The following is a 14,304-nucleotide window of genomic DNA, read 5'->3' as shown; positions in this document are numbered from 1 at the left end:
TGAAGTCTTATATATTTATTGGATGTAGTGAAAGAGTGTCTTATGTGAAACCACTCACACTTTCTACTTAGCTGTGAATACATCATATTACGTTCTGGCACATCCACACAGGATGTATCTTACATTGTTGGTTCTTACTGTATGTTGTCAACATTAATCATGGAATTGTCTCGCAGGGGAAGAAAATCAATACGCTAATGGCTTTGAGGTAAATTTGAGTTCATTATAAAAATAACACCAGGAGCCATATGTGGGCCCTAACTGTAATTTATTATCCATCGATAATTGCAACATCCATCTTTTGTGTTTCTACACTTCAAAAGGTTTAGCAGAGATTAATGATGGGTTATTTAAAGGCTACAGTGGAAAACTATCTATTGAGAAATAATATATTAGTTTCACACTTTAACTAGAATATAGATTTTTTTTTTATTATTTTGATAAAATGAGCATGGCTTGTTTCTTTTTAAAAAACCCTCATGTGCTGTATGTGTTTCCATTATGCTCGGATGCATTATGAGAGTTATTCGCGCAACACACCATATAAGGTTAATTATATTTATAAATATGACCTGGAATGGTGCAAGCAAGCAAACAAAGACAACACAAACCACAAGGACAGTCATTTAGAATGCCATTTATGTCATTGACTTTTCAAGAATCTAATACAAATGCATACATATTCACCACCTAAAACCACATTATAACCACTACTGCAATAAACATCACCATACAAATAGAAAAAGAATCAGGAAGTTGGCTTTCAAGCTTGGGAGGGGTCATGAAGAGCCTCGAGCTCACATGCTCACAAACTATTTTATACACATTCAAAAGGAGCATCCAGTATGTGCAGGAGCGCACACGCACACACCTTATATAATACAGCATTAAAGAAAAGTGGCTGTAAAAAAAAAAGCGTATGGAGGGAGTGTTACAGTATACAGTATGCGCTGGTAAAGAGTAACAGCCAAAGTGTACATAACACACATTTTTCTTTACAGTTAAGCCAACGTCACTTAATATAAATATTCTTCATCCAAAAGTCAGTGCAGTGCCTTCTGCTCAGGCTTCACCTGGTCCACATGCTCAGGCTTCACCTGGTCCACTTTACACCCAGTCTGTGCTAGACCTGGTCCAAAAGATTACTGTTTCCACTTTACACACAAATCTTTTTACATCAGTTTTGTCTCTGATCTCCCACATTCTCTATGGTTTATATGTGTGTGTGTGTGCACATGTTGTTGTTATTTTTTTTGCCATCCAGTACCTCAAAAGTCCAGCTGTGAAGTACAAGAGTTTGAGAGTTTGTTTTTTCTACCAATTAGCAAATAGAAAAAGAGGTCAACAAATTTACAAGTGTCCTTTTTGTTCTTTTCTCCTGAATTCCCTTTTTTCTTAAAAAAAAAAGAAGTTCACTGGAGCAGCTCTATTGGATTCCCCTGAAGAGACACATCGCGAATACCATGGCGAAGAGCTGAGGAGAATAAGAGCAAATAAATGATTAGCACACAGACAAAGTTACAGTTACAAAATTATGAGATGCATGTGCAGCTAGAACATCTGTGTATTACTCCCAACTCACACACCACATTTTGACTGATTGCAGTCCAATAATTAACTACTGTAAAACAAAAATATAAATCACTAATTTGCTTGTACAGTATTTTATCTATGTATGTAGCTATATTACACATGTATAGTTAGCGTATAATATACGCTGTTTTGTATTGCATCACTGAAATGACTTTGGTTTAGGGAATTAAAGCCAATTGAAGCACACTGCATCTCGTTCTGTGACACATACACATACACACATATGAAGGTACAAAAATCCATGCAGTCAACAAATGTTATTAATTTTATTATAATATAAAATCTTGGTTTATGCACATTTAAAATAGATATATATATATTTTTTAAATACATTTCAAAAAGCCAAGAGAAGTAATCTGTTGCAATGCCCTCTGTTGCTGTATTTTCTAGGTCATTGCATTATGAGTGACAGAGTTTTCTTTTTGTTAGACAAATGTTGTCAGCGTTCAGTGAGATGTGCACAAGTCTTTTGGTTTCATTTGTGAATTGTGGACGTGATCTAAACTGAGCTGTGCGTGTAACTCGTTGTAAAGTCTGCTCCATGTTGCTGTAGCGCTGAGCCCTGCCACTAGATGGCGCTCTTCCCATACAAAGACCTTGCAGATAAACGACGCGAAACACATTCAGGCAAATATTCTCTGCTCGATGCAGAATTACTCATTCCTGATATGAATAGTCACGTCACAAAAGAGACAAAGAAAATGCTGCCTATGTAATGACTAAAAATTTAAAAAAAAATCAAAAGTTAAAAAAAAACCTTCATACCTCAATGGTCAGCACCACAATGGCCAGGGCTCCAGCCACATAGATGTACAGTTCAAAGTAGTCAACTACTGCAGAGTAACAGCCCTGAGGACACACAAAGACATGACGCTCAGCAGACAATCAATGGGCTATAAACTTGCGGAATTACAGAGACAATTAAAGTAACATCACAGCTTTAATCGGGTGGCGTTTCGAACAAAGGCTTGGCTGAATGAGTGGGAAGCAGGGCCTCCAGCTTCACTGCCTTTTAATGAGGGTTCTTTGTGAGAATGAACAGGGAAAGAGACACACATTGTGGACATCTCGCATTGTTCTAGTGGGTTGAAAAACAGCAGGTGGAGAGTATGGAATAAACCTCTTCCTATCAGCTTTCACTGTAATTACATTTCACTCAAAGGCTTTCTTTACACAAACAGAGAAGCAGAGATGTGGGTGTGCATATGTTTAACTGTGAAGCTCACCTAATTTTCACATATGCATGCACTTATTAGTCTCTTCTTTTTCATTTATGCTCCACAAATATTCCAATTCAACGATGTATGCACATGTACACACAAGCTGAAATGCGGATGAACACTGGTGTGCCTCCACCATATAACACATAGTAAGATGATCTCCCATGACATCCAAAAGTCCTAATCAGCCATGGAGGAGGAGTCACGAGTGCTTGGACGTCAACCCTCAACTGTCTCCTGCTCTAATTAAACCTGGAGGTGGTTTGGAAGGAGGGAGAAAGCGAGAGGGCAAGGGAGGGAGAAGGTGTCATGGTAGATGTCAGAAGTTACCTTGTTATTGCGGAACATCATATTTCCTAATAAGCACTGCTCCTGGTTGATATAGGCCAACTCCTCCTGACTGGCTCGCTGGCAGCAGGCTTCTGGCACCATATGATTTTGGTTGATCATCCTGAACAGGCTGTCTTTAAAATCCTCTGGGCTGTTCACCCCACAGCAGTCAAACTGGTGGCAAGAGAGAAAAGAATAAGAGAAGAAGCGATCATTCCTGAGTGCCTATTTGTGCACTGGCCTGTAGTCCACTGTATGCGAGCACCAATTCAGCATGAATATTGACCTAAATGTCTAGGATTTTATCTATAAAATATATCCCCCTGACGCCAGGCTGCAAACCTTCTTATTTCCACAGACTGTTGGTGGAAGCAATGAGTTGGTAGAAGCTACAGTACGTGAGCTCTTTGCCATGTGTGCTGCGGCCTTACTGTATTCATGATGGCATTCCATGTGGAGGTGAAGACGTCAGTGTTGTTGTAGCCTTGATAATGTCTCTTCAGCTCCTTGGTGAAGTACTCCCTGGTCAGCTGAAAAAGGATTAGCCACGAGAACAAAGGTTAGCGTCAGCCTTTGGATCATCAGAGAAGGTCACCGGACACAAGTGCTGGGTATTGTTTTAATTGGGAACTGCGTCGTTGAAGGGAACACTAAGGGAACTCACATGCTCCCGGAATATGAAGGCCAGGATGGCAGCAGCCAGCTCTGCTAAGAAGATGAGCAGGATGAGCATGAAGAACTGCAATAAGATAACAGAAAAAGAGCGTGAGAGAGAGTAGGACGAGGTGGCTGAGTGGCAGAAAAAGTGCACGTCACTCAGTAAAAATCACATTCTGGCTGTGCCCGCTTCACTCACAGCATTAACTATGCATGAGGCTCGAGACACGAAGGCATATAGAAGGGTATTTTGCTCTTTTGGTTTTCCGTTTCAAGCATGACAGTCCAAAAACTGACAGCCAGAATAATCAACACATATGCACACAAACAAGATCAGTAACAGAACTATATTTCAGATTTGTCAGTGGACTCACAAAGAGGAGCAGACACTTGTTTTCGCGGATGGCTCCACAGCAGCCGAGGAAGCCCAGAAGGAAGAGCATGCCTCCCATGCCCAGGATGATGTAGACGCCAGTGAATAGCAGAGGGTTGGCTGCTACAATTTCTCTGAACCCTGTTGGGTCCACTAGTACCCACACTCCCACTCCCAGGAGGAACGAGCCTCCCAGCTGATGGAGAAAAAGGAGTGAAGACACCAGTTAGTCAAAACAGAAATTGGCTGCATTTTGAAAACTAATGGGAAGTCGGGGGATAATTGGTATCCCCAGTGGCACACAAAACATTCAACAAGATGTCACATAATGGAACATAGGTTTATGTTTTCGTTCTCATGAAAACATGCTGGTAAAGCAAACCTCTAAAAAGGTTGGGGTGAGAGTCGAGGGCAGATAGAAAGCTGGATATATAGTCATAATGCATTGGTGGGGGGTGAGGAGGGGGGGATATCTATCCTGCTTCAACTAACCCCCCAACCTGCTAAAGAAACGTACAGCACTGCAGCCTCCATCCTTCATCCTCTCCCAACCTCCCTTTCATCAAACCCCTATCTGCGGCCAGCGTGGGGTGACTCATGTGATTAAGAAAAGAAGGTATGGGGTGAACGAGATCTGAGCCTTACACACTTCTACCACAATCCCTTTCTTCCCGTCACAGGGAGAGACCTGGGCCTCTGCAAATGGACGCCACGTCCTGTCGGAGGCAGAGGTTATAGACTGAGGAGAGGATGTAGCCATCTTGAAAGCTCATTGGGGTGGACAAATGCTGTTGTGTGCTACATGAGTGTGAAATGGCCATAGAAAGAAACAAAGGGATGCCAGTGACAAACAATGGCTGCTATTGAGTGATTCTAACATTCAAGATCATTTGTTGCTCTGCTGGTTGCATTATTACCTCGGCCTTGAACAACCCCGCCGGAGTAGAGTCTCTAAATGGTTTGGTTGCGCTTAATAAAGCAGGAAAAGAGACAAACCTTCTTACTCAGACCCTCCCCCCTCTCTACCGGCTCAGACTAACAGGATTACCCTTGATTGTCTGATCAAAACTGATAAACTCAGGTGCCAGTCACAAACTCCATGCCACAGTGTGCCTCCGATTTGTGTCAGCACACTAAAATCTAATCAAAAGAGAATTTGATAGAATCTAGATTGCCTCTATCTAATGAAATGCAAATGTGGCTCCATTAGTCAGTCGAGCAGGGGGCAGCCGGAAACCCATCTCAAATCATTAGATTGACAATGACTTCAGAGATAGGCAGAATAAGTGTCTTGGAGAAAGAGAAGAAAAATACTTACAAAGATGAGGAAATTGAAGACAAACATGAGGTACTTGATGCAGCTGAGACAGTCGCCCTCCATGGCTGTCCCCCGTGCTGAAGCCTCTCCCTGCCCCTGAAAGAAAACAACATTTAACATAAACATTCAGATGTGCCACTTAATGAATCCTGCCAAATGCTCACAGCACTTCCGTTATCCTGCTCTCTCGATAGACATTCGGATGAAATTGCCAAGAAAATAAAACTCTGCAAAAACCTGCTCACATTTCTAATGAGTTCTGCCACTCAAAAACACGCACACATACACAAACACACACACACACACACACACACACGCACACACCAATTCATTTGGTCCAGTTCCTGCTGGAAATCCTTGTATTATCCCCTCAGGCACACGGTACGATGCTATAGTCTCTCAGCCCGTAAGTAACTACAGGTTTGTGCTCCGCGACGTCAACCCAACCTGACACAACTCATCTCACCACACATCGTGACAACTTAAGTCATTATAAAATGTGCTTTCACGGTCAGGTGGCCCGATTCCCTCTCAGCACTTCCCATCTCTGGACAGATGGGTCTCTGGGTTCAGTGGGACTCAAGGGGCTGTCTATCCGTCTGTCTCAGGGCATTTTAAGGATATGAGTCCTGACGGGGGCTCCGTGCGCATTAACCGTCAACGTATGGCCTTTACTATGAAGCCTCTTCTACTTAATGTAATGAGAGGCAGGAGCCCTGTGCTCCCACCAGTCAACCTTCTATCTGACATAAACACACTTTCCCTGATGAGGGTCCTTCCTGGAGGCACTCCTGGTTAATGAATAACGCCTCTCCTGCATTAGGACACAACATGTGTCTCTGTATAGTTGACCCTGTATAAAGACACACACTAATATATATATATATATATATATATATATATATATATATATATATATATATATATATATATATATATATATATATATATATATATATACACACACACACAAACATTTGTTTAACCTACAAAAGTAGAAATGAAAAAGATTTCCCCCCTCAGGGAGGATAGGAATTGTCAAGGGAATTATCTCTACATATTCTGCAAAAATTGAAGTAGAAAGAAAATCTGTGGGTAGTTGTAATTGCAGTCTCAGTGAAGGAGAAAAATTAATTATTTGGCAGAAACGAAGCGGCACTCTTTGCTTTGTAGTTGTGATTATTAATTTGCTCTCCCATAGTGATAGCCAGGATCGAGGATAGGACTGAGGCGGGGTAACAAGCGGATTAAAAAGAAACTTCTCTGAGGAATTGTAAATAGGTTTACACAACTAGGCAGCCAGACACTGTCACCACTAATTGAAAAAAAAACAAAAAAAAGCATTAACATGCCTTCTTTTCACTTCTTATGTCTGTACTTTGCAGCATGTTCGTTATATGCAATGTCATAATATTCACAAAGTCTCTCCCAATGCCTCATGTGCTGTCAAATGCCTCCTCTGGGTGATGTGTCTGCTTCTCTGAGGCAGCGGTGAAGCTCGGGTTATGATCGACGCCAGCTTTGAGTGCTACCCGTCTTTGATGAGGATCTGCTGTCGCTCCAATGTAATTCAGCCTGAACCATTGCGCCTCTCCTACTCGGAAATTCACAATTTTTATGTGAAATAAACCATAATCTCTCCATAAAAATCGCTCAAACAAGGAGTACTCAACTGATTGCTGCAAATTATTATTCAACACAGAAGTATGGCAGTTGTGCAAATCAGAAATTCAGCACTCATATCTTTTTCTAGTTGGTTTTTCTTTTGTGGTGTGCTTGCACTGGTTTGTTTTTTTCTCTCTGCTTATAATTGCAATGTGCTACTCGCTCCATTGTAGGCTTGTTTAAGTTACCTTGACAATAAAATTGAACAATACTAAAGATGTGAAGGCGGTCTTTGTCTGTTCTGGGAGCGAGCTAGAAAGAGAACATTTCCGCCCCTCACCAGCCCGAGGGCTTATTATTTTTCCTTCCCCAGACTCAGGGAAATTGATTTAAAGCTATGGTTTAACACCTCCTCTAAATCATAATGATATGCTTAGGTATTGATCACTCTCCTAGTGGTACTCTGAGAGCAACCAACAGCCTCATAGCCTGAGATGGGTTTTAATTAACCCCTCCCACACACACACTCTCTCTCACACACACACACACACACACACAGACACAGAGACACAGAGGCACACACACCCACTTTCCTAAGCCCCACTGAAAAGCCTAATGAGGGCACAGGAGGTCTTAATTGAGATTTACATACATTACAGTCTCACAGAAAGAAGCGACAAAAAGAAGGGCCTTTCTCATCCCTCCTGCTCTCCACTGTTAGTCCTGGATCCCTGTGAAGTGTGCAAACTGTATTTATTGGCGCAGGGGATGAAGAGGCGGAACAAGGAGGGGGAAGAAGGGGAGGAAAGGGGAGGATGGAAAAACTCTCAGGGCTCAGCCCACATCTCATTCCCCAAACAAAATGTCTGATTTCTCTTCCAGCTTTACCCTTTAGCTCTTCGCTCCCATCTAAGGGTCAAACCAGCTGTCGGATCTGGAGCCAATTTTCTTTTATGCATTAAAAAACATTGGATGCTTAAGAATGAAGTGGACTGTATGGGCTTCGCCAGGATCCACATAATATGCCTATGGTGCAAACCAGCAGAGGATAAATCAAACTGCCACAGAGACCCTGGAGAAAGTGCAGAGTAAACAAACTGATCTCTCCCATGACTCACATGGGATCGCAGGTCCTCATCGATCACAGCACAGCTGTAGCGATCAGACCACTAAGTCCCTTTGGCATAGTCTGCATATTCTGTAGAGTGCATTACGGAGACGAGGGCGCTGCAGCCTTACGACAAATCAACATCATCAACAAATGAATACTAGATTAGAGGCAGATCTTCCTCAGGTTTGCTGCTCCGCTAAACCAACAACGTGTCAAGATAAAGAGTTGTGTTGCGTTGTGTCTGTATACACCAGCAAAACAAAACAAAAAAACACCCGTTGAAAAGAGACACCGCGCACACACACTCACAGCTTTATTTGGAGACAATGTGTTTGCTGGAAATACTGTATGTATGTCCTCAATCTGACAATCTAAGTGGCAGGTCTTTGCCCTGAGGTATCCAGTAAATGCCAACTCCTTCTCCTGTTACTGACATCATGAAATGCCACACGGCAAGACGATCCCGTTGTTTATTCTCGGCAAAGACCGATCCACAGCCGTCTTGGGCTGTGGAACCTGGCATGGTTGAGTTTGATAGTGGATTAATGAGAAGTGATCCCAAATCAGCTTCCCAGAGCCGACAGAAGCCACAGCTCAGTAATGAGGGCAAACCCATGTGACCTACATTCTTCCTAGTATGAAGATGAGGAATTCTGACACATTTCGACAGGCCTGTTTTCACGCTCAACTCGGAAAACCTCAAGGCATGTTTGGCCAGTGTCTGCACTATCAGCCATGATGGTCGCGCTAACTGACTGTGGTTGAAAGATAAGGAAGACATAGACCTGCATTTAAAGTGCTCCATGTATAAATAGTAAACCCTTCGGTGGTTCTCCTTGAAGTTGACACTTTTGGCACGATTAATGAAGTGAGTGCATATTCCCCTGCTTCGCTGGCCACCGCCCCGGACAAATGGATCAGCGCGACAAGGACACCGCGTCTGCTGCTCGCCAAACTGTCCTCACCCTCCACCCACCTCTGATAACCAGTTCACTCCATTGTGAGCGTGAGCCTGCATAACAAACCAGCATTAATACTGAAACCCCGTCGAGACGATAAGGGTTGGAGCTTGACCCCTTTAAATGTCATTGACCCTCTAAATGATCACCTGTAGTTGAACCCTGGGGACGGCACATTACGTCCTCCGGCTCCCTGGGCTGAGCTGAGCTGGAGCAGGTGTGTTTCATCCATCGATGTATGCCACTCTAAAGCTCTCTCTCGATAGCACTAATAGCCTCTGACAATGACACCGAGGGACCACACGCATGCCACATCAGCCTTTGTCTCAATTAAAAACCCATTTTCATATTTCTCTGTGGCTCCCTAAATCAGCCGCAGCAAGTAAACACCCCAAAATCCGAATAAAGACAGTTTCCTCTGGCAGTGAGCAGGGCTCCCTTGAGGCGCACCATGTCCCTTAATGAACCTCCAATTAGAAGAGAATGAGCCCTGGGCTGTGCTGTCACACGGAGGAGCTTTGAAGTGTGCTGAATGCTAAGCAGCTATAGCACTGTATGCTGCTTTAGAGGGCATGCCGCTTGCAGACAACAGTGAACAACCACAGAGAGAAAGTGTACAGAAGTCGCTCAAAGGCAACAGAGCACACAGTGTGTGTGGGAGCAGCTCACACGGAGAGCGCCATGCAGAAAGTCAGCCAGGTCGGGAAGTTGGAGAAACGGCTCGACTTGTCGCAAATGTCCTCATGTTGGTTAAATGCACAGGTGGAGACGTACAAATGCTCCAGCCTCAGGCGAGCTTAGCTTAATGAGTTCTCACAGTACAAATATACACGATCGGTGAACATTATCAGCTTCTGCACATTAAGTGCATTGCGAGTCCTCCACAAAACAAAGTCGGCAGTCTCTGATGAATTTGCTCTGCCTACAAAGCCATTCATCATTTCAGTCCATTGTTGCGTTACGTGCAGTGAATCTAAAGCTGTTCTTATCCGAGCCTGTGAGTGGCGCTCTCCTGACCCATTCAGTTTAGCAATGAGATTGTGTGAACCCCCAAGGGCAGAAGTCCTCTGACCAGGCAGCTGACACATTCCTGAACAAAAGGCTGATAAACTAAATTGAACAAATGCAGAGCCAGAAACTCACTGACCATGTGTTGTCAACAGCACTGCAGGCCAAATTCTTGACATCCCAAACGGGTGCACATCCAGCTGTTAGTTCAGTGCGAACAGTTGCTCATACTCTTACAGTGAAATCGATTCTGCAGCTCCTTAGATAAGAACGATTGGAAGGGGGAAGGGCATTGATAGCTTCTTGGTTAACTCGAGCAGAGGACATGTGATTGGGATGAGCAGATTTTAGCTTCTACTGAACACTAGTCTGTGTGTGTGTGTGTGTGTGTGTGTGTGTGTGTGTGTTCTTCACTCTCTCGAAGCAGAGATTCTCACTTAATTGTGTCGGCACCTCTATCTGCCTGAGTGAAGATACAAGCTGGCTGGACTGGGCTGGATCAATACCAGGCCCAGGCACATGGTCAATGATGCATTGATCCTCTGGAGTTCCAGCTCTTAGTCCGCTACTTGTCTGGCAGTGAAGGCATGTGGTAGCAGAACACAATGAACACATAAACACTTCTGCACCATACCGCCTGATAGGACTCAGCCCGGGCCTTTCCCACGAGGTGCTTTGGGAGGATGACACAATGCCGTTGGGGCTTTCCACAGAAGTGAGTTATGACTCAATGAAAAATTAAATGCTTAGAAATTACTCACACAACAACAGTGGGTATTATTTCCCTGCAATACTACTTTGTTTGTGCAAGTTTCCACATTCTTCGCCAAAATCATGTGGAGGGGACGGAATATGCGTTTGATAAAAAGTAAAAAAAATCCAATCAATAACTCACCAACTTTGACCAGTGTTTGACCCCTCAGGCAAGAGACAACTCAAACGTTTGGGATGTTCTCTCTGGACCTTGTTTACGGCGTAAACAGTTCAAGTTGAGGATGTTGTCTTCGCCAAATCTCCGTATAAAAAGTTAACACAGATGGCCTTGGCAGAAATACACAATGGGGGATTGAAGGAAAGACGACGCTTTCAGCCTCAGGGGACGAAACACAAAAGGAAACCTCGATGGGTAAACATGCGCAGAAGCCCAAAATACACACCAACTCACACACACACACAAGTGCCCGTCCGTCACCAAATCCTGACAATAACAGAAATATGAACTTTGCGATGAAACTAATAATAACTGTGGCCATCTTACGGCTCTAATACACAATGTAGTGAAATCTGCCGGGGTTGTTTTTAGCACATGTTGGAATACTTCCAGCCCTCCAATACGGACACCGGTCTCCACGGCAACCCGGATATGTGGCGAGAGTGGCCTTTGTCTGCAGAGCAGTGTTTGGCATCTCCACTTAGCACTAGTTCCTGTTAGAAAACAAAGGGGAGCAGAGCCGAGCACTTTACGACAGGGGGACAGCTTGGCCAGCCATTTGTGTAATGAGCGATCACTCACACCCTGTTGCAAGGCCATGTGTTGGTTTGAATACAGCCAGTTCCCCTCTGCACAAGGCCCAGACGCTGTTTCATCTCTTACTGATGACTCCGTGTAGCACACACACACACACACCTGAACCTCCATACACTCAGCTAAAGTTCAATGAAAGGGAAAAAAAAGCAACAAACAGCAAAAGGAACAGTGTAACCTAATTTGTGTTACAGACCGGAGTTTCAGCGCAATGCACAGATTAAAACACACGCCTGGAGGATGAAGCGCGGTAGTGTTTGTGCCTCAGATGAAACAGATATCCACATATATCGCAGGCCTCATTGCAAATAACAACTTCATAGAAATAAACCAAAAGTGTGTTAAAGCCTGAGCATGAAGAGTGTGGCAGAACATTCATGATTCTTTGATCTTTTCTTGTAATTTGCTGTAACAGAGACACCTAGTGTGTGTGTGTGTGTGTGTATGTGTGTGTGTGTGTGTGTGTGTGTGTGTGTGTATGACGGGGTGGGTGGTTATTAGTGTAACTCTGTGACTGTGATTATGGAACAATTGGTTGAGAATGTGTGTACTTTAAGGATTAAAAGGACCATTTGAGGTTATTTCAATTGACCCTTTGCTAAGCCCAGTATCCTGCTGATACTCCATTAGTCAGAGTTAACGTTACCATGGAGCCCACAATGACTTTGACTCACTCCCACAATAAATTATCCGGTGCTGCAACTTCGTACAACGGGGAGGAAGTGGCAGCCAACTTCAGCCAATAAGCCAAAAGTTTAGCCAGATGACCTAAACCAAATTATGTGGAGGAGCACCCACATTGTTGGAGAAATGTCAGCCTGTAAACTATACTGGATGTTTATACCTTGTATTGTAGGTCATACTTTTGAACATTAGGCGTTTTTTTGTCCTTCAAACAAGTTTGTTTATCTGAGTATGGTCATCTGACTGCTTGTGTTTCTTTTCCTGTCTGACCTCCTTTTTCCAGCAATTTTGCTCTGTTCACAGCAATCTCAGCAATCTTATTTTTACCGATACAAAAGCTATCCACAACACAGAAAACAAGAGCCCCCCCCCCAAAAAAAATCCCTAAAGTCAGTTCTTACAAAATAAAGAAAGAATTTGTTTATAATCCAACATGTCACTTGCACATGTTTGTCTGCTTCTCTGGTTCTGCGCTCTGACTGATTACAGCTGATGTGTCTGGGTCTAAACTCCCCTTTAACCTCGCAATCTATACATGTCTGCTGCTCAGCCGTGCCTGGAATACTAATATTACAAATGCCAATGCAAATCAGAGTCTAACAAAGACCAGCGTTGACCTGCTGTGGTGGGTAAAGGACAAAAGCACTTGTCTGGCTCTTCGCAGGACCAGCTTCACACACCGGCTCTCGCCAAAGCCGCGCCTCCTGTTGACGGCAACAATGGCTTTGCGCCTGTGCTGTCAGCATCTTACTGAAAAGAGCCCGTCTACAAGCTCTTTCTGCAGTTTCTCTTACTGATTCAACATGCGTACTAAGGGAGAACTAAGGGCAGAAACATGTTTCACACTGAAGATGAAAGTAGTGGCCTTTCTTCAATGCCATGTGTGCTTTATTTATAGATAAAACGGTACCATACCATGGGTATCCTCTTTTGCCTCTTCTTTGTTCAGGTGCAGCTGATGACTTCTCTCGGTTCTCTCTCCTCTCCTGTTTTCATGGGCTGTTGGACAGAAGCACAATGGTAGAAGCAGAGGTCAGGACGGAGCTAATAAGATGAATAAACAGTGAGGCCAGGAGGCAGAAAGAAGCGGCACATTTCTCTTGGTATGTGCAATTCATTTAAGCAGAATAGGACTGTGAGCTTTAAAAAAAAAACCCCACAGAAAATAAAATTCTAGGACACTTAAAATGACAGCGTTTGCATTTATTATGTATGAAGCACTCGCTCCCAGCAGTGGGCTAATTTAAGACTGCATCAGTGCTTTACGTGTGAATGTTTCACTCAGCTGGAAGGCAAAATTAACAAGGAAAGAATAAAAAAAACACTATAGTAGCAGTCCCAGCTTGTGTTCTGGGCAGGTAAAATATTAATATCTTCCCTGAGGTATTCAAATGTGTGTATCTTCTTACTTAGTTAATTATCCTTTATTAGAAGACCCAACTCGCCACAGTCTCCTCATACAGCTTCTGCCGTGACCTTGATGAGCATCTGAACTCCTGCATTATTCACAGAAAGAAGAAGAATACCTCGCTTTCTTACTTTCCAGCTTTAACTGTCAATGTATAATATGTTTCCTACCAACTGTGTCTAATGAGCATAAATGCTTTAAACTTTCTCCTGCGTCTAAGCTGCTTTGCCACAAGTGTCTCCCAGCTGAAAATAATGATATTGCAATGAGAGCCAATTAAACTGCTGGTATTCCAGGCTCAATGTGCAAAAATAGTCAGCAGTGTGGTTTTGACTGACAATACTTTGGAGCCGGTTTCAAAGCCCTGGCACAGACAACTACAGCATCAAATATGGTGTGAGCTGCCTACGGAGGCATGAACAGCATGCAGCTCTTGCCATTAGATGGTGAAATACAGGCTTGGTATTCTCAGTCTGAGGGATGGAGAATATCCCAGGAGTGTTCTGGCTGATG

At 43.5% G+C, this 14,304-nt stretch overlaps 1 protein-coding gene across 3 annotated transcripts in view; it reads right to left on the bottom strand.

Moving 5' to 3' along the window:
• Nucleotides 1–622: 622 nt before the first annotated feature.
• The window catches only part of tspan18b (tetraspanin 18b), a 31,587-nt gene continuing 17,905 nt past the window's right edge, over nucleotides 623–14,304 (bottom strand). For all 3 annotated transcript variants that reach the window (XM_068603162.1, XM_068603161.1, XM_068603163.1), the window contains 8 exons: nucleotides 13,299–13,382; nucleotides 5,492–5,587; nucleotides 4,175–4,369; nucleotides 3,808–3,882; nucleotides 3,575–3,673; nucleotides 3,144–3,317; nucleotides 2,359–2,442; nucleotides 623–1,474 (listed from right to left, as the gene is read on the bottom strand). In XM_068603162.1, the coding sequence (XP_068459263.1) occupies nucleotides 1,427–1,474; nucleotides 2,359–2,442; nucleotides 3,144–3,317; nucleotides 3,575–3,673; nucleotides 3,808–3,882; nucleotides 4,175–4,369; nucleotides 5,492–5,587; nucleotides 13,299–13,301 (774 nt within the window). In that variant the 5' untranslated portion in view covers nucleotides 13,302–13,382 and the 3' untranslated portion in view covers nucleotides 623–1,426. The remainder of the gene's footprint in view (nucleotides 1,475–2,358; nucleotides 2,443–3,143; nucleotides 3,318–3,574; nucleotides 3,674–3,807; nucleotides 3,883–4,174; nucleotides 4,370–5,491; nucleotides 5,588–13,298; nucleotides 13,383–14,304) is intronic.

This window comes from Clinocottus analis, unplaced genomic scaffold, assembly GCF_023055335.1.
Source record: "Clinocottus analis isolate CAN_PGR_092001 unplaced genomic scaffold, fCliAna1.0.p SCAF_6, whole genome shotgun sequence".
NCBI lineage: Eukaryota > Metazoa > Chordata > Actinopteri > Perciformes > Cottidae > Clinocottus > Clinocottus analis.
Note: the sequence above shows the minus strand (reverse complement) of the source record. Positions and strands in the feature narration are given on the sequence as shown.